The sequence below is a fragment of the Monodon monoceros genome, unplaced genomic scaffold, assembly GCF_005190385.1.
Source record: "Monodon monoceros isolate NGI ecotype Baffin Bay Population unplaced genomic scaffold, NGI_Narwhal_1 Super_Scaffold_7, whole genome shotgun sequence".
In the NCBI taxonomy this organism is placed as follows: domain Eukaryota; kingdom Metazoa; phylum Chordata; class Mammalia; order Artiodactyla; family Monodontidae; genus Monodon; species Monodon monoceros.
This window is the reverse complement of record NW_021703784.1, coordinates 68,318,491-68,342,241: the sequence shown is the minus strand read 5'-3', so window position 1 is coordinate 68,342,241 and position 23,751 is coordinate 68,318,491. Positions and strand designations below refer to the sequence as shown.

Sequence of the window (23,751 nt, the reverse complement as noted above, 5' to 3'; positions counted from 1 at the left end):
AGACTTTAGGAATCATGACACTAGCAAATATTGGTAACAAATCTATATTCTGACACATCATGCATGAATATACTTATTGTTATTGAATATTATAGTAATAGTGTAGAATGGCAAATTCGCGAATGCTATGTAAATCTCATATTATACCAAATATCAGTTTTAATAAAAGAGAAAAAGAACATACTTTGTTTTACTGTTAGAGCTAATGATAATGTTTGTCAGGAGTAATCTGTTGGTAATTGGAACCAAATTCAGTATTTTCATTTATGTAAGCTTCTTTAAACTGATGCTTTTCCATAAAATATGTCACATTAGAGAAAAACATACTTTTTCCTCTGAGAAAGAACCTATAAATGTTAGCAGTTTAGTTTTGAGCACATTAAAAAAGTTAGATTTCTTTTGTTAGCAAGAAATTATTGGAACCTAGATTAAGTAAAGCTTTTTTTTTTTGTCGTCAGTTACCCAATAACACTGCGGTAGAATACCTCTTATACAGCACAGTTGGCAGGTATTTTGGGTTCATCACAAAAAAAGTTGTTTAAATTGGGAATTAGAAGAAAGCAGTACATATATAGTAGATATGTAATATAACTCAATATAATGTATTGGATATACATGTATATGTGTAATTTATGTAATATAACTTGAAAACTTATTTGAAACTTAAAATATATATTTATTATTTAATTTATTTTTGGCTGCGTTGGGTCTCAGTTGCAGCACGTGGGATCTTTGTTGAGGCATGCGGTATCTTTCCTTGTGGCACAGGGGCTTCTCTCTAGTTACGGCGTGCAGGTTGTGGCACATGGGTTCCAGAGTGCGTGGGCTCTGTAGTTTGCAGCATGCCGGCTCTCTCGTTGAGTTGTGCTAACTCAGTATTTGTGGTGCGCGAGCTTAGTTGCCCTGCGGCATGTGGGATCTTAGTTCCCTGACCAAGGATCGAACCTGGGTCCCCTGCATTGTAAGGCGGATTCTTTACCACTGGACCACCAAGGAAGTCCCTTAAAACATATAAATGCAGTACATACCAAGATAGGTGGAGCCATCTGTCTTGGCAGAGAAGACTGACATGGTTGATTTGCCTGTACATGGTGGTTTAAAAAAAACAGAAGCAAGTTTTAGTTGGTTTTATTATCGTTTTTAATTTCTTTACAGACACTGCATCCCTTTAATTCCCTCCAGTCAAAGACTACCAGGAACATACCCATAGTTGAGCAAATTGGGTTTATTACGCATTGCAGTAGGGAGAACTCACACCATAGAGAACCATGGAGTGTCTCAGAAAGAGAATATTCAAAAGAACTTTTTTAGGATTTGGGCTTTGTTTGAGTGATTTGGGGTAAGGTCTGAGGAAACAGAGATTTGCCATAGATTGGGGGCTATCACAAATCAGGGACAAATCTGTGATTGGATATCTCAATAAATCTTATTATAGGGAGGGCAGACTAAAGTAAGGATAAAGCTGTAACTGGAGAGACAGTATAACTAAAATGGAAAACAAAGCAAAACAAAAATGACAACATATAAGGCAATAAGAATGAACACACTTAATTCAGCCTTGCTAATAGGTGGAGGAAAGGGTAAGAGAGGATAATATTCTGTCTCTGCAATTTCATTGGTGGCAGGTAGGGAAGTTGATCATGCCGCTGCTTAGAGAAGCCGTTTCCACTCATTTCTCCCACTGCAATGGCTTCCACCTGCATGTGGGTTTCAACTCTATTATGCAGGGCAAGATTGCATTCCTGACCCATGGTCTCTGCCTGTCTTAATTTCTGACATCTTATCTGACTTTTGCAACCCCAGTCTCTCCTCTGCTTGCAGTATGGCTGCCCATTCACGTTCCTGGTCAAGGTGCAGGTGGAAACCCAGCTAAATTAGAGCTGTAGTATACTGTAGCTGCTCCTGGACAGAGTGGAGATAATCCATATGGAGTTAGGTTAAGTGAGAATTGATAGTGTCCCTAGACGAAGCTAATTACAAATGTTGAGGTTATTGGAGCTTTGTGAGGGGCCAGATCTTAGTGGAATTAGTTAGGGATGCCTTTAAAAAGAAGGTGATTTTGAGCATTGATATTGAAGAGAGTAATATAGTTCAGTATTTATTATTCCACTTAGATGAATGAGTATAAATAAAAACCTAAAAATGGTTCCAGTGATTATCATGACTCTATTTTCAGAATTGAAAATTGAAACCAAAGATAATTGGACAAAGGACATTTTAATTTAATAATAAGTGTAGGTATCATTTATTGAGTACTCAGGTGATGGGCACTCCCCTAAGTGCTTTATACATTATTCATTTCTCACAGCAACTATTTGAGCATATAATTATAACTCCATCCTATAAAAAGGCATAGTCTAACTCCCATCTCCTTGACTATGGGTCAGCCTTGGTGACTTACTATTGAATAGATTGCATGGACAGTTATAGGGCATGACTTCCCAGACTAGGTTAGAAAAAGTGATATAACTTTCTTCTGGCTCTTTTGGGGGCATACACCTTTGGAGGCCTGAACTACCATGTAAGAAGTCCAGCTAGTCTGAAGCAATGTGCTGGAGAGAAAAGATCATGTAGAGAGACCACATTGAGGAAGATGTCCAAGGAACCCCAGGTTCCAACCCCAAGCTCTTAAAGTGTTCACATCTGTGAAAAAAGAAGCCTTTGAGATGACTCCAACCTTAGCCACTGACTTAAGGGCAAGCTCATGAGGAACCTTGAGACAGAACCACCCAGCCCAGATGCTCCTGAATTCCTGACCCACGGAAACCACTAAAGATAATAAATCATTATTGTCGTTTTAAGCACGAAGTTTTAGGGTGATTTTTATACAGTAGATAACTAATGTAATGTATCTTGGTAATTCTTGGATTAGGGTTAATAACAGTGGAATTCCTGTCTCAAAAGTAGGTAAAGCTCCTCTCTGGAAATGTAAGGTAAGAAAAGATTTAGAAGGTACGTGTTATTGAAATTATGGCATCTTTTACTGTTGAAAGTGATTTTAGTATAGCCCTATGGAATGGAAAAAACACTGGATTGGGTGTCAGAAGACCTACATTTAGAGTTTAGCTCTGCCAGTTTTACCTGTGTGACATGGGGAAAACCACATAACCTTCTGAGTGTTACTTTTCTTCACGCTAAAACAAACTTCGGTATTCAGTTCTTGGCAACACATTTTTAGAACAACATCTAGAGACTGGAGTGTATCAGAGGAGAATGACGAAGGGTCTGGAAACCATGTCAAATGGTAAATAGGTGTTGAAACTGAAGGAGTTTCACCTAGAAAAGGACTGTTAACCTAATCCCTCCCTTAAGATACTTCGAACAACTTTAACATGGAATAGGAAATAAATTGATTGTGTGTGTCTTTTGAGGGCAAACAGGAAACTATGGGTGATAATGATAAGGATCTAGATTTTAGCTGATCAAGGATTCCCTTTTAAATAATTAGAGTTATCAGAAAATATTATTTGCGAGTCCTCAGATGCAGATATGCCAAGGAAAGAAAGCTTGGTTATTTTTTCTGATTTCAATATAGGGAAACTATAATATACTAACTCTCTAGATATGTTCAATAAGGCCAAACTCTATTCTCTTAAATTATTTTTATTGCGTTGGCCAAAAGGTTCGTTCGCTTTTTTCCATAAGATGATTCTAGTAGCACTTAGTTGTCTTTACCTTCATTCAAAACAATTTTGTTAGATTGTATGTGACAGCTGTCATATCAGCGTGCATTAAAAAAAAGACATCAAAATTGGTGAATTTTTGTGTAGCCATTTTAATATTAAAGATGGAAGAAAAATGCAACATTTTCGGCATATTATGTTTTATTATTTAAAGAAAGGTAAAAACGGAGCTGAAATGCAAAAAAGATTTGTGCAGTGTATGGAGAAGGTGCTGTGACTGATAGAACGTCTCAAAAGTGGTTTGCGAAGTTTCATGATGGAGATTTCACACTGGATGGTGCTCCATGGTCGGGTAGACCAGTTGAAGTTGATAGTGATCAAATCAAGACATTAATTGAGAACAGTCAACGTTATACCATGCGGGAGATAGCAACATACTCAAAATATCCAAATCAAGCGTTGAAAATCATTTGCACCAGCTTGGTTATGTTAATCGCTTTGATGTTTGGACTCCACATACGCGAAAAAAACCTTCTTGACTGTATTCCCGCATGCGATTCTCTACTTAAATGTAATGAAAACATTCCGTTTTTAAAACAAATTGTGATGGGCAGTGAAAAGTGCTTACTGTACAATCATGTGGAACAGAAGATATCATGGGGCAAGGGAAATGAACCACCATCACCCACACCAAAGGCCGGTCTTCATCCAAAGAAGGTGATGTTGTGTATATGGTGGGATTGGAAAGGAGTCCTCTATTATGAGCTCCTTCTGGAAAACCAAACGATTAATACCAGCAAATACTGCTCCTAGTTAGACCAACTGAAAGTAGCACTTGACGAAAAGCATCCGGAATTAGTCAACAGAAAATGCATAATCTTCTATCAGGATAACGCAAGACCGCATGTTTCTTTGATGACCAGGCAAAACCTGTTACAGCTTGGCTGGGATGTTCTGATTCATCTGCCATATTCACCAGACACTGCACCTTCGGGTTTCCATTTATTTAGGTCTTTACAAAATTCTCCTAGTGGAAAAAATTTCAATTCCCTGGAAGACTGTAAAAGACACCTGGAACAGTTCTTTGCTCAAAAAGATAAAAAGTTTTGGGAAGATGGAATTATGAAGTTGCCTGGAAAAATGGCAGAAGGTAGTGGAGCAAAAGGGTGAATACGTTGTTCAATAAAGTTCTTGGTGAAAATGAAAAATGTGTATTTTTACTTAAAAACCAAAGATACTCTTTGGCCAACCCAATATATTTCCTCTAAGCGTCTCTTTATAAAATGATTTTTGTTCTTCCTTATTACATAAGCAATATGTTCATCAGTGTTTATCAATGATAAATTAGAAAACACAGATAAGAAAAAAAAGGAAAGAAATTACCAATAATCTCATAACCATTTATAAATCACTATAAATATTTTGGTGTATATCTTCTAAGATTTTGTTTTTGTGGCCATATTTACCCTTATGCACACATGTAACAAAATTGAAATTATATACTAAAATACTATGATATATCCTTTTCTCCATTTGATACCTCTTCCCTTGTAAATAAATTATTCTACAACTTTTTTTGGTGTTCATATTCAACCTTGAAAATAGTATTTATTTTCTGATTAAAAGTATTACTTATGATAGAACATTTGCAAAATATATGTAACTTCAAAAAGAAAATATAAAACTACCTATTATTTCAAGACTCAGAGGACCATTAACATTTTGTTGGAAATTCTTTCTTTCCTTCTGTACATAATTTAAAAATATATATATATATTAGTGTTTCTCACTAACACACTTTTTACTAGTAATATGTTATGAATAGTCCCACGTCACTAAATTTTCTGCAAAAATATGATTTTCAATGATTTCAAATTATTCCACCATATGGATAAAACCATAATGCCCTCAAATAATCCCTACTATTGGAAATACAAATTGCCTCTAATTATTCATCACTATAAACAACACTATATTCAACATATATAATATTGTTTTTAATGGCCATGTGGTATCCCATTGTGTAGCTATATCATCTTTTATTGAATGAATCCCTTATTTTTTAATATCTCAGTTGTTAACGTTTTGCTTAAATAAGCAATTCTGTCATTGCTAGAGCGAATCTTTACCCTCAGCCTTAATTTTTTATTATTTTTCACATATTTGGTGAATAGTTGTTTCATCATCCAACAACGTGACTTTTTTTTTTTTTTTTGATGTTTTGGAGGTATATAGAAGCAGCATAAGACATGAGGTATATAGAAGAAGCATAAGTTAGGAGCTAAAATTTAGTTGCAAATATGACTAAAACATGCAAAATAGTAACGAATAGTTTAGTATATTATTGCATGGTTCTGATTGCTTCGATGTGTAGTTCAGGGGATAGGAGGATAGTGAGGCCCAGAATAGTCAGGGAGGACTTTAAGGATGAAATGCAGTTTGAGCTGAGCTTTGAAGAGTGGGTTGAGTTCATAGTCAAAGAGAATGTAGTACATTCTAGGGGAAAGGAACAAGACTTGCAAAGGCTCAAAAATTTGATTATGTTTGCTATATTCACAGTACCATGAGAAGGCTATTTGAGTTTAATGTTATTTAATGCCACTGCTGAGCAATCAGTTTTTCATAACTTCTGAAAAATCTGAACAATATTTATTTTAATCTGTTTTTTCAATTTTATTGAGAAATAATTGACATATAACATTGTATTGAAGATATAAAATATAATGTATATATTGTGAAAGGATTACCACAATAAGTTTACTTAACATCCATCACTTCACACACGTTTTGTTTTTAATATTTACTTCTCTATCCCTTCATATATGGAAACATCTTAATTATATATATATATATATATATATATTTTTTTTTTTTTTTTTTTTTTTTTTTTTTTTGCGGTACACCGGCCTCTCACCGTTGTGGCCTCTCCCGTTGTGGAGCACAGGCTCCGGACGCGTAGGCTCAGCGGCCATGACTCACGGGCCCAGCCGCTCCGCGGCATGTGGGATCTTCCCGGACCGGGGCACGAACCCGCGTCTCCTGCATCGGCAGGCGGACTCTCAACCACTGCGCCACCAGGGAAGCCCTATATATTCTTAATTTGTGAAAATTGCTTGTATTTTCTAGAAACTTTGCCTAATGATTTTTTTTTTGTACTACTGCATGCTTTTTCAGTCATCTACATATAATTTTTGTACTGTGTTTAATTAATTGCCAGTGAAATGCTCCTTAGATAATCTGAATCAATATCACTTTAGTCCTTGTATTGGTACTAGGATCCTTTTAAATAGTATTTTGAAATTTTCTTCACTGTTAGGGAGGACTCTGAAGTTAAGGGTTAAGAGAAAACAAACTTATAAGTTTCCTTTGAATGAACTAATGCTTACTCAGTGCCCCATATGCTTTTCTTTTTGTGATGTTCATGTGTTCTGTCATGTTATACACTGGCTGTTTTCACAAGAAAGATCAAAAGAAGAGAAGTAATCTCCTTTATGTTACTTTTTAAAATCACAACTAACCAGGCTTCTTTAAAATGTTCATAATTATATCCGCATTATAACATTAAGGCAAAGCACATTCATTTCATTACCTTCTCACGGAATCAGTGTTTCTGAAAGTGGGGTGCATCAGAATCACTTGGGATGTTTATTAAACTTCATATTCCTGCGCCCCACTCTTTGGGGTATGGGAAGAGGTAAGGGAATCTGTATTTTAACATACTTGCCAGGGAATTCTATACCTTAAAGTTGGAGAAGCACTGCTTTAGTCAAATGTTGTCTCAAACCTCTCCACAGCTGTGCTGCAGTGTCATGCATCAAAACTTGATAGATATTATCACTGTTCATCTTGCCTCAATTGTTAGTTCATAGGACCAGTTTTGTTTTTAGGAAATTAAAGAATAAGTTGAGCTTTTTTTTTCTGTAAGAAAACTTAAAAATTACCTAGCTCCCTAGAACAAAAACTAGAGATTCTTTGTCAAATTTCTTTTTCTGATTTGGCATTACTGCCTTTTATCTAACAGTAATCTCTTCATTGTATCGATAGATGTTTGGATTTATGTGCCCCTTTGTTCAGATGAATTGACTATAGGCCCCCATTCATGAGAGGTCCATATGTCTTTTTTTTTTTTTTTTTGCGGTACGCGGGCCTCTCACTGTTGTGGCCTCTCCCGTTGCAGAGCACAGGCTCCGGACGCGCAGGCTCAGTGGCCGTGGCTCATGGGCCCAGCCGCTCTGCGGCATGTGGGATCTTCCCGGACCGGGGCACGAACCCGTGTACCCTGCATTGGCAGGCGGACTCTCAACCACTGCGCCACCAGGGAAGCCCCCCATATGTCTTAAGTTTTAGAAAGTTAAAAAGTGAAGACCATAAATGGTAAATTTTGCCCCTTTCCATTGTTTATAAGATAGTATGACTTAAGCCATTTATGATTTAATCTTCTGCCCGTGTTGGTGCCTTTGTGGCATGTTGCAAGTAGTTCTTGTTGCTTTCTTGGAGAAATCATGACTTACAGCTTCTTGTTCTCTGTTTCTTGGTGGTGTTGAGCGACCTTGCACAGATTATGGGGCTGAAGACAGTGTGGGTCATTGGTGTGGGAACCCATGGTTATTGTCTGTGGTGCAGATGGCAGTGACCACATTCCCATGAGTAAAAAATAAGGAACATAGTCTATCTAACAAGTAAGTGACATGAGTAAATAGACTGAAATTAGTCCTGAGAGAAAAAAATGGTACTGTATGGAGCCTAAATTCTCTAAGGACAACTGTAACTCAGGCTGGAGAGACATTTCTAGCATCTTTCAGTTTGGGAGTGGTGGGAAAACTCCTCTTTATTATGGTCAGTGGTGAGTCATTTGTAGGTAACCACTTCCATGTAACTGTTGTTTTAAGTTGATCTTCAATCCCTTAGGTTGAGCCAGAGTTTGTTTTTGACTTACAGGCAATGATAGACAAATTTGCATTTGAAATGAAAGTGATCGAAGCATAATTTATCAAATGGTATTACTGATTCAAAAGCCTAGGTCACATTTCTGATAGGGGCACTATTAAGAGCTGAAATTGGCTTTGGCAAACATATCTCTGAGTTTTTTGTTTGCACAAAGTAGAGAATGAACTGGCCATTCCAAGGAGCCATGTATTAACCATGACTGGCATCTAAAAGAAGGGGTTCCTGTGCATCACTCCACAGTTATTGTAAGCAGTAAATGAAATACAACATATTTCCTGGGGAAAGAAAAGATTTAGGGATAAGGTAAAGAGGAGCTCTTTTTCCTGCCCTGCCAATTTATTTTATCCTTTTCAGTTTATTTTAGTGCAAATGTAATGAGCATCTGCTCCGTGCTAGGCATTTTGATAACAATGGGATTGTGGAAAAGATTAAGATTTGGCTCATAGTAATTTAAAGCAGCTTTATTGAGATATAATACACATACCATACAATTTGCTCATTTAATGTGTACAATTCAGTGGTTTTTAGTATATTCACAGACTTTACAATACTCAATTTAATTCAAGACATAGTTTTTACTAAGCAATTCCTTAGGTCCAGAGGGGGAAAAACCTCTTTGGCTCCATTCCTAGATCTGTTCCTTCCAACAAAATAATAATACCTACCATTTAGTAAGCGCTGCCTGCTTTGGGCTCAGCACTGTGCCTAGTTGCTTTACAAATGTTAGCTCATTATATGCTACCAATAACTGTGAAAATAAGTTTTATTCCTACCTTGTATGCAATGACAATAATACCTAAATATCTAGCATTTACTGAGTACAATTATCTCATTTAATGTATGTGGAAATGTATTTCTCTAGATTCCATTTTCTTTTCATTCCCTTTCCTACCAGTGATTAACTCTGTAAATTTTTTTTTTTTTTTAAACGCTGTAACTTTTACCTCATGCTCTTCCTCTAGTTCTTGATGCTTACTGGGCTTTTTTTTGTGAAGAAGGAGAGAGATATAGGAGTGATTAAGATTTTTAAGCTTCTGATGAGAACAAAGCCTAGATGGTTTATTTATTTCATACAGTTTTTTATTGGGAGAGAGAATACCCATACACAGACAGATAAGGTGAATGCAAGACTACTGGTGGACTGTGGCCAAAAATGTTTGCATAAAACTCTCAGTTCTGATTTAAAGAGCTATAAAAGCATTTTCTTTTTATAAACTTTTAGGTGTTTATTATTTTCAATCTAAGATTTGCTTTTTCTCCTTGAAGATGGACCTAACTCTCCTACCAGTTAGCCAACTTCTCCGTAATGTGAAATAATTCTTGTGTAAGTGTTTCTGTAACAAACTGGTCTACTTGTTAAAAAAAAGAAAAAAACAAATCATTTTTAAATGCCACATGAAAAATGTGTGTGACTATGTGCTAAAGTATCAGGGGTAAGTGTAAGAAATAGAAAGAGGTTTCTGTAACTTTGACAGATATGTAGCTAGAAAACAAACAAACAATTTTCCTCAAACCCCAGCACACAAAAATATTCAGGTTGGCTAACTTTCTGACGCTGATTTAGATATTTTATATATTTTCTGGTGAATAATTAACGTGAATATGGAAGCTAATTTCTCTACTGTTTCTAAATTTAGGGATAATGGGGTTCTTTTTTGATGTACATATATTTTAGGCTGTGGGAAGAGGGTTGCTAATATAAGTGCCAATTAAAAGAAAAACTTTACCATCCTTATAATTAATAATTGAATCTGAACTATTTTAAATGAAGGGTGTAAATGAGTAAGAAGTTGAAGTGTTCCTTGTAAAATTAAGTTTTTGTAACACTTTGGCTGCTTTTTTTTTTTAAAAAGGAAAAGGTCGAATCTGCAATTTCAGGTTAGTTCCTTTGATAATTACCTCTATGTTTAGTATTTTTTTTAAGCAGAGATAGTTAATATATTTTATTTGTCCATCTCAGCCTCATATACTGTCATTCTGAGTCTGGGATTTTTCTCCAATGATATGCAAAGAAACATGTTCTAATGGTTTTATTTTATTTTTATTTTCTAGGAGTCAGAGAATAATAAGTTATGTTCCCTATATTCCTTCCGAAATACCTCTACCTCACCACATAAGCCTGACGAAGGGAGTCGGGACCGCGAGATAATGACCAGTGTTACTTTTGGAACCCCAGAACGCCGCAAAGGGAGCCTTGCCGATGTGGTGGACACACTGAAACAGAAGAAGCTTGAGGAAATGACTCGGACTGAACAAGAGGGTATGTGTGGACTTAACTGTTGGGCTTTATTCTTTTAAAGATTCCAGGCTTAAAAAAAAAATGAGTGGGATTTTAAGGGCCAGAGAAGTGCATAATTGACACTAGCAAGGAAAAAGTTATTCAGAGGTTACCATGGTGATGGCAGATTGTGATCCATTAGAAGTGTTAAGCAGATAGTTCCATTCTTCTACAACTTTGTGCATTTTACTTGGCTCTTATAATAACAAATCAAGGTTTTAAACTGACTATAAGCCTTGCTCTGGAAAAGGGAGTACAGGTATTTTCCTAGCTGCAACTTTATTTTTCATTTTTTCTCCCTTATTTCCTCTTGATGGATAGTGTTTTATTTTGAAAATATCAACTGTTTAAAAAGAAAAAGACCCCTAATTTATTTCTCCTTATTTTTATGAACATTATAAATTTATAAATATTATTATTTTACCTCCAAATGTTGCAGAATTGAGAGCTGAGGGTTTCTAATACTATTAAAGCTAAATGTTCAAAGGAGGAGTTCTTTGACACATGACATCTACTGATACATCCACCTTCTCTACTCTCTCTACAAGAGTCCACTTAGGTTAACCTAGGTCCTAAAAAGTAGATGAAAGAAGACTCTCTAATAATATGTTTAAATTAAATAAATCAACTCTGAGTGATTGCTATACTATGTATATTCTTTCATTTTTTTATGTACAGATTTTAGACTTTAAAATGTAGGATAATTAATGGCTCTGGATTACTACTTACATTGTAAGTTAAATTTAAACCTCTGTGGTACTATAGGGAAATGGGGATTTGATGTAAGGGAATTTTTCATGTAAGTTAATTTTATTCCTTTAAAGGGCTCAGAAGTTTATTTAAAAATTTCAAATTAATTTTTGTGATGTGTCCACCACATCAGCAATCTTTGTGGAAGCTTCTAAAATGTATTACGTGCTTCCCTATCTTACTAACCAGATTATATGGCACAAAATGTAAACTTTTTTGTTGACTCAGGGTCATGATGCAGTAGAATATGATCTCCAATACCTATCTAACAATCATGTGACCCTGGATAAGTTCTTCAATCTCCCTGAACCACAAAATTTAAAGTTTGGTGTGGTAGTAACCTGACTTCTTAACTCAAACATTTTGAGAATTAACTATAATAATTAATGTGTCTTATGAACTGTAAATTACATACATTTGAGTTATTGTGATGATAATTATTATAAATGTCAATTACTTTACCATGCTATAATGTAATGATGCCCCCAGAGATCTTTGAGATAATTAGGACAGTTGGCTTTATGGTTATTTCTCTGCAATTATGAAACTTTAGAGCTCCTGTGTCTGTTTGATTTAGATATCTTTTTTGGCGTGTGTGTGTGTGTGTGTGTGTGTGTGTGTGTGTGTGTCTGTGTATATGTGTGTTTTGGTTTCTCTTCCTTTAATATCAGGTTTCAGACTGTTACTTCTTACCTAGTTGTGAATATTTTCTAATTTGCTTCTTATATTCATCTGTCAATTATGAAATTAGATGATCATAACATTCTGGACTATATTTAAAATATGAACAAACATTTCTGGGTGAGTTGCTAAGAGATTCTGGGCAATATACATGCTCTTCAGTGCATGGACTTCATGCTGACTCTTCTGGCTGCTCAGAGACTTTATATTCCTCATTCATGGCTATCCTAGAATAACTGAGGCTGCCAGATCAATAAACTCTGAATAAATGAGATTGCTAGGTTACATTTAATTGTGATTCACCAAAAAGATTGTTTTAGCTCTATAAGAAAGAGGTTTCAACATACTTTAGAGGGCTCTGTTGTATAAAAATAAAGAAATTGATTTGTGATGATTTTTTTAGGGGGGAGGGGTCTAGACTGCTAGGGAATTTAAAATCATCCTTCTCTTGCAAGTAATGATTAGTGTTTTCTTCTTCATTATTGTGTGTTATAGATTTGATACAAGAGAGGCATTTGTAAGATGAGACCTCTCATTTAAGAGTCCTTTGTTATTATATTCCTACTATTGAAGAATGTTTTTTATGTACTCTACAGAACTTTGTTTTGTACAGTACATATATTTTAGGCATCGGAAATTCAGGCATTTTTAGTGCATATCTACGTATATAATTCATTAAGTACAAATAGAAATGATAAAAAGTGTGCTTATCAAACAGATTCCAAAAATCTGGGAGGAATGCTGAATATAATGTATGAAAGAAACAAAAAGTCAAAAGTTTTTGACAAACTGAAAATATAAACTTAAAACTAACCCATCAAGATAAAATTTAATAGGTCTTATTATCAAGTCCAGAGGCTGTGGCCAAAATTCCTATCTGCACAAGTAATTACTGAAGGACATTTAAATAGCAGACACATGGTTAAAAAAAAAACCCAACATATGAATTTTAGGTGACAGAGAGTGCAATGGGGTCAGTGCAGTGAATATTGCCCAAAAATTGCCAGTGCTATCCCAGTCAGCATTACTAGAATTACAGTATGTAAGATTCAAGAGGTGTCGGTCCCACTGAGCTTCCTGCTCAAAAGAATGCACCTGAAGTATTGTGTTGAGAATTACTACACTTCAAGAGGGACTCAGAAGCGTTGGGATATTCTCAGAGGAGAACAAATGACATGCTAACAGACACAGAATTATATAATAAAAGGAATAATTAAAGGAACTAGTAATATTATCATTATATTATCATATAATATTATATATTATATTGAAATTATAACAAGACCAGCTGTCTAACAGTGTAGCTGTCCATGTATGGAAAGACTTTCTTTGAAAGATAATAAATTATCTTTGGAGGTATGCAGCAATCTTAATTGCCATTTTAAAAGGTTATTTTAGACGAGGGGTAATTGGTCTTTTTCTGCCAAGACTATGAATTTTTATGAACAATATGCTTATACAGTATTCTATAGTTCATGGCATATTTTTTATAGCCCTAATCAAGAGCTACATAGTATCATGATTATTTTTCTACAAGTTTTCTTCTTATTTTGCAAGGTGCTATATTAGAACTGAGGGATTCTTACTTTCTTTCTTTCTTTGGCTGTGGATCCCTTTGGTGGCATGGCAACGCCTACAGGTCCATTCTTATTTTAAATGCATAAAGTAAAATCCATGGAATTATGAGAAAATGAATTATATTAAAATGTTAAATAATTTAAAAATTTTTTGATATGGTATGAAGTACTACTTTATTAATGCATTAAACACAAGATCTAATGGAGGGACTAAAAATACAATTTTGAAGTAGTGATAAGTATAAAAGATATTTTGAGATATCTTCAACAAGTACAATGTGATATAAAAATATATTGTTATTTTATTGGTTACAATGTCACAGATATTATGAATTTATGGTTTGTTGCCTGCATCAATAATTTAAAGAAATGCAAATTTTCAGTTAAAAAAATTGGTGAAAATGAATTTTTTCCATCCAAGTTCACAGACTTCCTGAATTCTATGGATAGACTCCTGGAGTCTGTGGACCCTAGGTTAAGAACCACTATGCTACATGATATTGCACACCTATCATGAATAAAACAATAGTCTCTAAATTTAAAGAGTTCATATTCTAGTAAAAGGTGTAAAACATATACAAAATGAACTCTAATTCATATTTAATATGTGATAAGTTCCATGAGAGCTACATAGATAAAATGTTATAGGAGTTTACAAGATAGATTGTGCCTGCCTAGGAAACCATGGAGAGGTTCTATAGGAAAATGAGTCTTAACTGGTCTTGGAGAATGAAAGGATATATATGTAAGTAGAAATGGAAGGGAGGGACATTTCAGTCAAAAGGAACAGGCAGAGAGCTTTAAAACAGCCTTCAGGTTCTACTTTAAAGTATGTGAAGATGCATATAGGGTATAAGACTGAAAAGGTAGGTTCTGTTCATCACAGTGGCCCTTAAATTCTTGGCTAAGAAGCTCAAACTATATGAAAGTTATGGAGGAACCACTGACTGTTTTTTAGCACAGTAAGTTGATGGATTAGAGCTTTCCTCCAGGAAAGTTAATCTGGCAGCACTGTATTGGATGTATGGGAGCACAGAGAGATGTTAAGGAAATTGTTTCAGGCTAGAGATAATGAGGGCCTGAACTAAAGCAGCAGAAACAAGAAAGGAAGAAGGGGTGCATATGGAAAAGATATTCGGAGGTAGAATTGTTAGGACCTGACATTTAAAGTGAGGAGATCAATAGAGAGGAGTGGTTTAAAGGTAGCTCAGAGTGAATAGGAGGATGGTATAACAGTTAATGAGAAAAGTAGACAACATGTTTTGGAGATGGGAGTAATGAGGATTTCTATTTTTTATTTTGAGTTTGATGCCTAATTTTAATCATTTGCTTGGAGCGATAGAACAGAACAGTGTGATGGGAGAAGAGAAATAATTATAGAAAAGGTCATTAATAAGCTTCTGATAGATTTCTGGTTCTATAATATTATAATTATACTCTAGGTCTAAGGAGGTATAATAGCTCCACCAATATTTGCCTGGCTTTGACTTTTTAAAGCCCCATCTCCTCATCTGGGACGTCCTTTATCCCATGGGATGTATAAAAGCTTTCAAATGCATTACTCACCTCTCCCTCGCTTCTACTTCCTGGTTTGAAGACCATACTTCATAAGTGACAAGCTTGTGTGATTGACATAATAAATGACCTTTCCTGAGTCATTCTTGTCCTGGAGAATGTTTTGACTATATCAGACTAAATACCTTCCCCCTCATTTCCCCTCTTATACAGTAACTGACCTATAAAAAGTTTATTTATTATGGTCTATTTTAAAACAGTATCTACTTGATAAAACAAAAACTCTCCATTCGGTAATAGGAAAGTTATTCTCTTACAGGTAGATTCTTTGATTAACCAAATAATTGTCCAGTATTTTATCTGCCATTCTCTCAAGAAATGTCCTCTCCAGAGCAGTGATTTGACTGGATTGCTGAAACACTGATGAACAAAGGTGTTCTGTCTGAAGTGCCTCCGCTGAAAGTAAGATTTGTGGGAAAATAGGCAAGGCTTCTGTTTTGTTCTAAATTTAACCCTGAATTTTTCTGCCATAGATAGAGAAGTTGGTAGGTAGGTAGATAGATAGATAGGTGTGCAGATGCATGGAAAAATGGATAGATGGATAGAATGAATGAATATCAGAATCTACCTTTTAAAACACTGTTGATATTGGTGGGTATAGTGTGTAGAAAGACTTTGATTAATAGATTCAGTTTTAAATGGTTCTAAGATAAAAAGCCTTCAGCTGGGATTAAATGATGAATTTTAGTTATCCTTGTATCACCCATCTTGTTGCCAATGTAGCTGGGCTGTAGCATAAGCGACAGTTGTCAGAAAATGAATACTTTAAAAAGGACTTCTATATCTAAATACATATATTTAATCAGAGAGTCCTTTGGCTTCTGAAAATAAGTTGTCTAATGAGAATTTCATTTGAGCAGCTGCGACTGAGGAGGTCAACAGGCATTGCCTAGGAGAATATGGCCCAGCTGGTTAAATCTGGTTGTTGTCGTGATTTAAATGGTCAAGTGCTGCTTGTAATCCAGGACCGTCTGTTTGTAAAGGGAAGAGTGAGTGCTTCAGCATAATGTACAGCTGTTTTAATCTCTCTTTAATAATAGTGCTTCAGCCACTATCATGTCTTGTGTATCATACTACTAAGTATATGATCCTAGGCTGGGTGAACTGGTTTGGGTCAGGTTCTGGAGTCATGTGAGATTGCAGAGAAAGGGATACATTGATATAAGCCTCAACTCTAACAAAATAAGATTTTCTTTCTGACTTTTTGCTCTTTTAAAAGACTTATTTTTTAGTTAATAATTATTGTGATCAAGAGGGAGTGATGAAGTTTGTAGTTAGAAATATTAGAATAAATGTGTTCTCTTCGATAGAGGCCATAAACTTAATGGAAAGTATGCAGAGTTTAGGTACAGTTTCATAGGATGTATGTTGATCAGAAATTAGAGTATATTTGTCCAGTGGAATTGTGTGCTTCAAGATATGATAATGAAAGTATGTGGATTCATTTGACTGTGTATGTAGAGAAAAGGCAGGAGCATTTGAGCTTTGGATTCCTGGTGGGATAGGCTTTCCAATGGATTATGCAGCTGTTACCCAGCACAAGAATGAACACGTGTTTATGTATCTGATGGATTATTATCATTATTCACATCTCTAAACAATAATTTGGATTTCTACATATATTTTCACTGAATTATATTTAGTAAGCGTATATGTTGGTATGTGTTGCTCATCTGATAGCTTTTGCCTGTGTGGTATAGTTTAAGCAATGGGAGAACTCATTTTTGAAAGCCATATGTTTTTTGAGTAAGCTAGATCTGGGTTAGAATATAAGTTCTAATATTTAGCGAGGCAGTGTAGCGTACTGATTAAGAGTGTGGGCGCTGTTGCTATGCTGCCTGAGTTTGAATCTCAGTTCAACATTTCCCAGGTGGATGACACTGGGCACCTCTCTGTGTTTTCTCAGCCAAATATTGGACATAATTATAGAGCTATCATGAAGAGATCAAGATTTAGTTAATGCAACTAAAACATTTAGAACACTACCAGCACATAGTAAGTGCTCAATAAATGTAGCCAACATTATTTCTTAGTCTTGGACAAATTATTTCATCCTTTGGTGCTTCAGTTCCTTTATCTGTAAAATTGGATAAATGATGTCTACCTTGCAGGGCTGTGTGAGAATTTGACAGATTATATATACATAAAACACATAGCTTCTATAATTATAATTTATTATTACTATTACTGTTATAACTACTATTACTGTTATTATTTGAAGGAACATTTTGTAAAGAGAAATATTACAAGAATCTCATCCTGCACCACAGACAGAATCATAGGAAATGTGCCATGGTGTTAGGATTTGGCATTTGGCAGCAATGATGTACTTGTTTTCTGGAAGAGCGATTCAGCTTAACTCTCCTTTCAGGCTCTTTGGAAAAGCTGATACTAAAGTTTTCCCACTGGAAGCCAATCTTCCCTGCTGAGAAATATGTGGAATATGAAGCTGTCAGGGAGAGAGGTTGGTAAAGCCTTAGATGAGGTTTTTAGATTCTATCCAGTTAAGAGCACTGTGTTCCTGTTAAAGGAAAAAATCTATTAAAAGGCCATGCTAAAAAAAATGTAAAAGTTTAACATTCATACCATGCTAGAGCATCAAAAGAATCTTTTAAGGCAAAAGTTATGGATATTAGGTTTTTGCCTCTGTTCTGATTGAAGGTTATACTGGTGAAGTATTTAGAGTATCCGAGATCCAAACCTTTCTTTATATTTCTCATTCATGGGAGAAGGTTTTGGATTTTTGCATAAAAAACGCATTAAGTATTCATCATGAAACCCCCAGAGATATTATTTCAAGTAAGTTGGAAATTTCAGGTCATTTAAATGCTGAAGTTACCCAAGACCACTCATACTCCAGGTGAAGAAGCAGTCAGGTATTCAGAGCGATGCTGATGTGACTTCATTTTAATTCATTTTTTCTTCTCTTTAAAATATATCTTTACTCCCTTATAATGTTTGTGTCCTTGCTCCTATTTTAAAGAATTTTTATCATAGTCATAGCAAATACTAACCTAGTGCCAGATAGTTTAAATAAACATATTTCTGCAAGTATTACACAATTAGGGATTAAAATGAGGAGCTAGAACTACTGGTTTTTGAATTATGGAAAAAAATAATGTTTCTTACGTTATTGCGTTAAGTATATTTGCTTTCTAATTCTTTAGAAACTGATCATCCTCTCATATAACTTTATAAAGGATGTAATTAGCCTGAATCCTGTGAACCCTAGACATTCTGGACAAATCTTAATTATTTCAATTTGCTGTTGTTTTGCAACTCCCATTTACAGTGTTGGCAATGTCCTAGTTGGTTGAATCCTCTTCTCAGCTTCATTTTGTGTGTCTCTGCCTTGAAAAGTTACTTCAAATTTCTTGGCCCATTTCTATCTCTTCAGACTTAAAGATTCTTAAAGTTTTTTCTCTATGAATGTTAAGAACAGATGTAGGCAATTGCTTCTGATTTTTCCTCTTACTGACCTGGGAAGCAAGGTGTTCCTTGGCATTTTGTTAAGAGGATGCAGCTTCCTCTCCATGGTTTGATGAAGTTAAGTCATATTCTCATACAATTTTTGAATCTGTTAAGTTGGAGAGGATCATTAACATTTTGCATTTTTTCCACTGAAAATCATTAGATAGACTTCTTCCAGATTTATTCTGGGATTCTCAAAAGTAATAGGGGACAGTTTTTAAATCTGTACATTTTTTCTTGTACAATGTATGTGTAAAATCCAAAGAAAAAATGAATAGAAAAGGAAGTTGCAAACTTAGATATGTGTTTATTATTTAATATTTGATTATATATATTATAAGGCATAAAAATAAAACAAACACCTGTGAATTCATCATCCAACTTCAAAAATGTTTTCTTCACCTATTCAATCCCTTTGCCAGAACTTTGTGTTTGGAATCTTCCTTTCGTATATGTTCCTAAATAATATATTGTTTAGTTTTGTTTCAGAACTTTATAAAAATGGTATTACACTGTAACCTTCTATGACTTGCTTTTTATACTCATAATTATATTTCAAGATCAATTTTGCTGTGTGCAGCTGTAGTTCATTTTCACTTTTGTATAATATTTCACACACTCTCCCATGGAATGCTATATAGGAGTATACTCTCCTGTTTACTGTCTCTGGACATTTGGACTATTTCCAGTTTTCTGCTAGTAAAAACAGTGATGGTATGAACATTCTTGCACCTGTCTTCTGATACACATGTGCATGAGCTTCTTCTATAGGGTGTATTCCCAGGAGTGGAACTGCTGTTGACAAATTTTGTATTATTTTTTCCACTCTGTTGGAAAACATTACACAAAGAAGTTGGGGCTGCAGTGTGTGTGTGTGTGTGTGTGTGTGTGTGTGTGTGTGTGTTTAATGTGTGTGTGTTATAATTTTCAAAAGGCTTAACTGTCTATACCTTTTGGTTCCACCTTCCTCAAAATGTCTAGCCCAGGTTTCCTTTTATCGCTGAGCTTTTCAGAAGCTTACAAGAGCTTTGATGGACACTTCACTGCAATTTTTCTTTTTCTTTTTGTTGTCTCATAATAAAATGTCTTCAGCCCTTCTTTTAAGTATGAGCACAAGTGTATTGTCATTCTCTCTCTGGACTATGATTACTAAGTTTGTTAGGAAACACACTTTTTTTCCTCTTTTGATTCCTTTCATTGACGTTTCCACCTCTGTGTGGTTTTTGAATTAAAGTAGTTCCTGATCTCTAACCTTATCAGGTTCATGATCATTTTTTCCTTAAATACCTACTTCAAATTCAAAATTAACCAGCAAACCCTGTTGATTATTGCTGCTGCTCTAACCATTCATATTGGAATAGATATATTTTTCTAGCCAAACAGTTGGCTTATTAGCTGGAAATCTTCACCTGTTTCTTAAAATGTTTTATCTGGGAATCCTTTCAGATGCAGACTGGCCTGAATTTGATGTGCATTCTTGCTTGACTCTGGTAACTTTCTGGGTAATACCTAATAATTAATTAATTAGTTAATTAATTGATTGATCTTAGCACTGCTTTCTTAATTTAGAAAATGAGGACATTGGTTGAGCATTAAAGGCCAAATTCTAAAATTCTATGTGCTTTGATTTTCTTTTAGAGTTTGTATCTAAAGTTCACCATCCTCTATCTGTAATTTTCTTTTTCAAACTGTTTTCAGAGTAAATAAGTCATCTGAACCAATATCATGATTCTTTTTCTCTTAATATGGTTGAAATTGTCCTTTACTATTTCCACTCTCTTTTTTTCTGACGTTAGAATCTTTATAAAGATAGAGATAAAAGCTGCCATCAAGTTTTGATGTCTGAAAAAGTCATCGTCTGTAATGAAGTACTTACAGACAAAGCCATGGATAATTGGCTCAGAAAATGCTATACATGGTTTGAAAGATTAGCAAACGGAGGGCGAGTTTAGTAGGGTGTGATGATCCAGAAGAAGGTAAGGGTCAATAATTCTACCTTTTGGTAGAGCTGTTGTAAAGGGGATTTGGGCCTTAGAGGGAATTCACGGCCGTATTTATTAGCCATATGAGGCTATGGGTTTACTGCTAAATAACTGTGACACTTAGACCTATCATAGCTTTCTTAATGTATGTCTTGAGAGTTTAAGTATAACTGAGGAGCCATCACTTAGAGGCCAGACAAGTACACTCACAATGAAGTCACAGAATATAGGCCATCCCCTAGCATGGGGAAGCAGAAGTTAGAGGCCTATGGCCTGTGGACTTCTCTAATTGCTCTCATGTAGTGAATTGAAATGAGTAAATACAAATAGAGGGTTAAAATAAGTGGAGATATAATGAAGAATAACTATGAAAAATGACAAAGTATTGAATTATTTGCAAGAACTATGGTACCAGCAATAACAGTGGTAGAATTACTTTGCTACTAATGTGTGATTTTTGAATGAAGGCAACCAATAGTCAACGGGAAGTTTTTAGAGTGGCTAACAAACCGTGTGCACTAGGATTCCACTCCACTCCAAAATGCAGTGGAACTTAGCTTAACCTGGAATTTTGTAACAAATTCTTCAGAAATACCTCTAATCTTGTACTTCTTACTCCTGTCACAGGTGTGGAAGAGATGGGAAATTTAAGAATTAATGCATAAGCAACATGTTTTTTTGGAGCAATCTCCCTTTGTTTCCAGGTAGAAAAGGGAGACTGGGGAAAACTACCTTATGTACCTAATGTACAAAGTCCTAAAAACTATTCTTTGATCTTTTTGATAATGTTGGACAATATTTATATAGTGACAGTGTCATTTTGGAATACAGAGGATAGCAATTAATGTTGTTTGCTTATAAATATTATTGTCACCAAACTCATGTGCACAAAAGCTCATGTATTAATTTTATTTCTCCATTAGTAATTGTAATTTAACTCTTAATCCCCCATTCTCACTAATAGAAGGAAGTCTGGTCTCACTTCCAGGTAAACTCAGTTACTTCAGGATTTAACTTCAGTCAGTAGAATTATGCCCCTTTCTTCATGGTTTTATCTGATATTCAGAGGGTTTAGGCATTTTACTGGCATTGGAACTTTGGTATTTGGCCAGTGATCATCAATCTCTATTATGCTTGGAAATAAAATTCATTGCTTAAAATCTGAACATGTTACTCTGGCTTTGAAGACTCATCTTAAACTTACATTTTTTCTCAGGCCACTCCAGCTACTGGACCTTTTTTTTTTTCCTCAAGCATGTCTTAATTCCTTTGCACTTGCTCTTCCCTGTATACAGAATTATTTTCCTTAGATTTATGTATGTTGGTTTCTTTTTATTTTATTTACTTTTTCTTTCTTTCTTTCTTGTGAATACATTTCTTAGACTACTGTTTATTTAAAACAGTAGTAAAAACTTACTGCCTCTGTCTTGCTGTCTCTAGCTACTCCACCATTTACTCACTTTGTAGTCAGTATTAGCTTCAGATGTTAGATGTATTCTTGGTACCTGATGGAGACTAACTTCTTTGAATTTTTTTTCTAATACTTATTATCTCCCACATATGCTGTGCTTTTTCTTTTTGCTTTGATGTGACTATAATTTGGACATTTCTTACTCATATTAGGGCCACTACACATCATAAGAATTTGATTCCTAGGGTTCTTTTGTAATCTTTCTCTAGTGAGCATTCTGATTAAGAAACTTGAAGATGCAACAATCTCATGGCAAACTTTCTTATCTAAAGAGCCAGCACTGTGTTAATTTGAATTAGTTATTTAGTCCAACATACTTCATGCTCAGCCATTATCCCTACCCAGAATAACCTTTTATCTCTCCTCTTCTTATCTAAGTTTTCCATCTATCCATTTTACAATACATAAAATCCAGATCACATCTTGTCTTCTACTGATGACTGTAGCCCTCTTTGTCTAAAATTTGTGGAGTCTTAAAAAAAGTCAAACTCGTAGAAATAGGGAGTAGAAAGTTGGTTGTCAGGGTCTGGGGATGGGTGGGGGAGACAGAGAGAGGTTGGTAAAAGGGTACAAACTTTCAGTTATAAGATGAATAAGGTCTGAGGATATAATGTATAACATGGTGACTATATTTGATAACATTATATTGTATACTTGAAAATTTCTAAGATTAGCAAATCTTAGCAGAGTAGAATTTAAATAGGATGAGGTGATGGATGGATGTGTTAATGAACTCAGTGTATCTATATATCAAATCATCACATTGTATACTTTAAATTTCTTACAATTTTCTTTGTCCATTATACCTCAGTAAAGCTGAAAAAAACCCATATACCACTCCATTTATCAATAGATTATAACTCTATATTTGCTATTTTTTAAATTGAGATTTTTTAATTGGGTTAATTATAGATTCACATGCAGTTGTAAGAAAAAATACAGAGAGATCCAGTGTACACTTTGACCATTTTCCCCCAGTGATAACATTTTGCAAAACTGCCACATACTGTCACAACCAGGTTATTAACATTGATACAATCCATTGATCTTATTCATATTTCTCCAGTTTTAATTGTTCTCAGTTGTTGTGGATATGTGTATTAGGTTCTCTACAATCTTGTCACCTGTAAATCACCTATATAGATTCATGTATTCACTACCACAATCAAGTTATGCTCTTTTATAACCATACCTACCTCTCTTCTACTCCAACACCCCTTACCAAATGCCTGTCAACATTAATATGCTCTTCATTTCTAACATTTTGTCATTTCAAATATGTTCTATAAATGGATTTGTACAGTATCTATTTTTTTGGAAATTGCTTTAAGAAAAAAAACCCAGCATAATTCCCTGGAGATTCATCCGAGTTGTTGTATGTATCAGTAGTTCATAC

The 23,751-nt window shown here is 34.9% G+C and overlaps 1 protein-coding gene across 9 annotated transcripts in view; it reads left to right on the top strand.

Moving 5' to 3' along the window:
- The window catches only part of SOX6 (SRY-box 6), a 691,286-nt gene that overhangs the window by 329,408 nt on the left and 338,127 nt on the right, over positions 1-23,751 (top strand). For all 9 annotated transcript variants that reach the window (XM_029207695.1, XM_029207704.1, XM_029207698.1 and 6 more), the window contains one exon: positions 10,623-10,830. In XM_029207695.1, the coding sequence (XP_029063528.1) occupies positions 10,623-10,830 (208 nt within the window). The remainder of the gene's footprint in view (positions 1-10,622; positions 10,831-23,751) is intronic.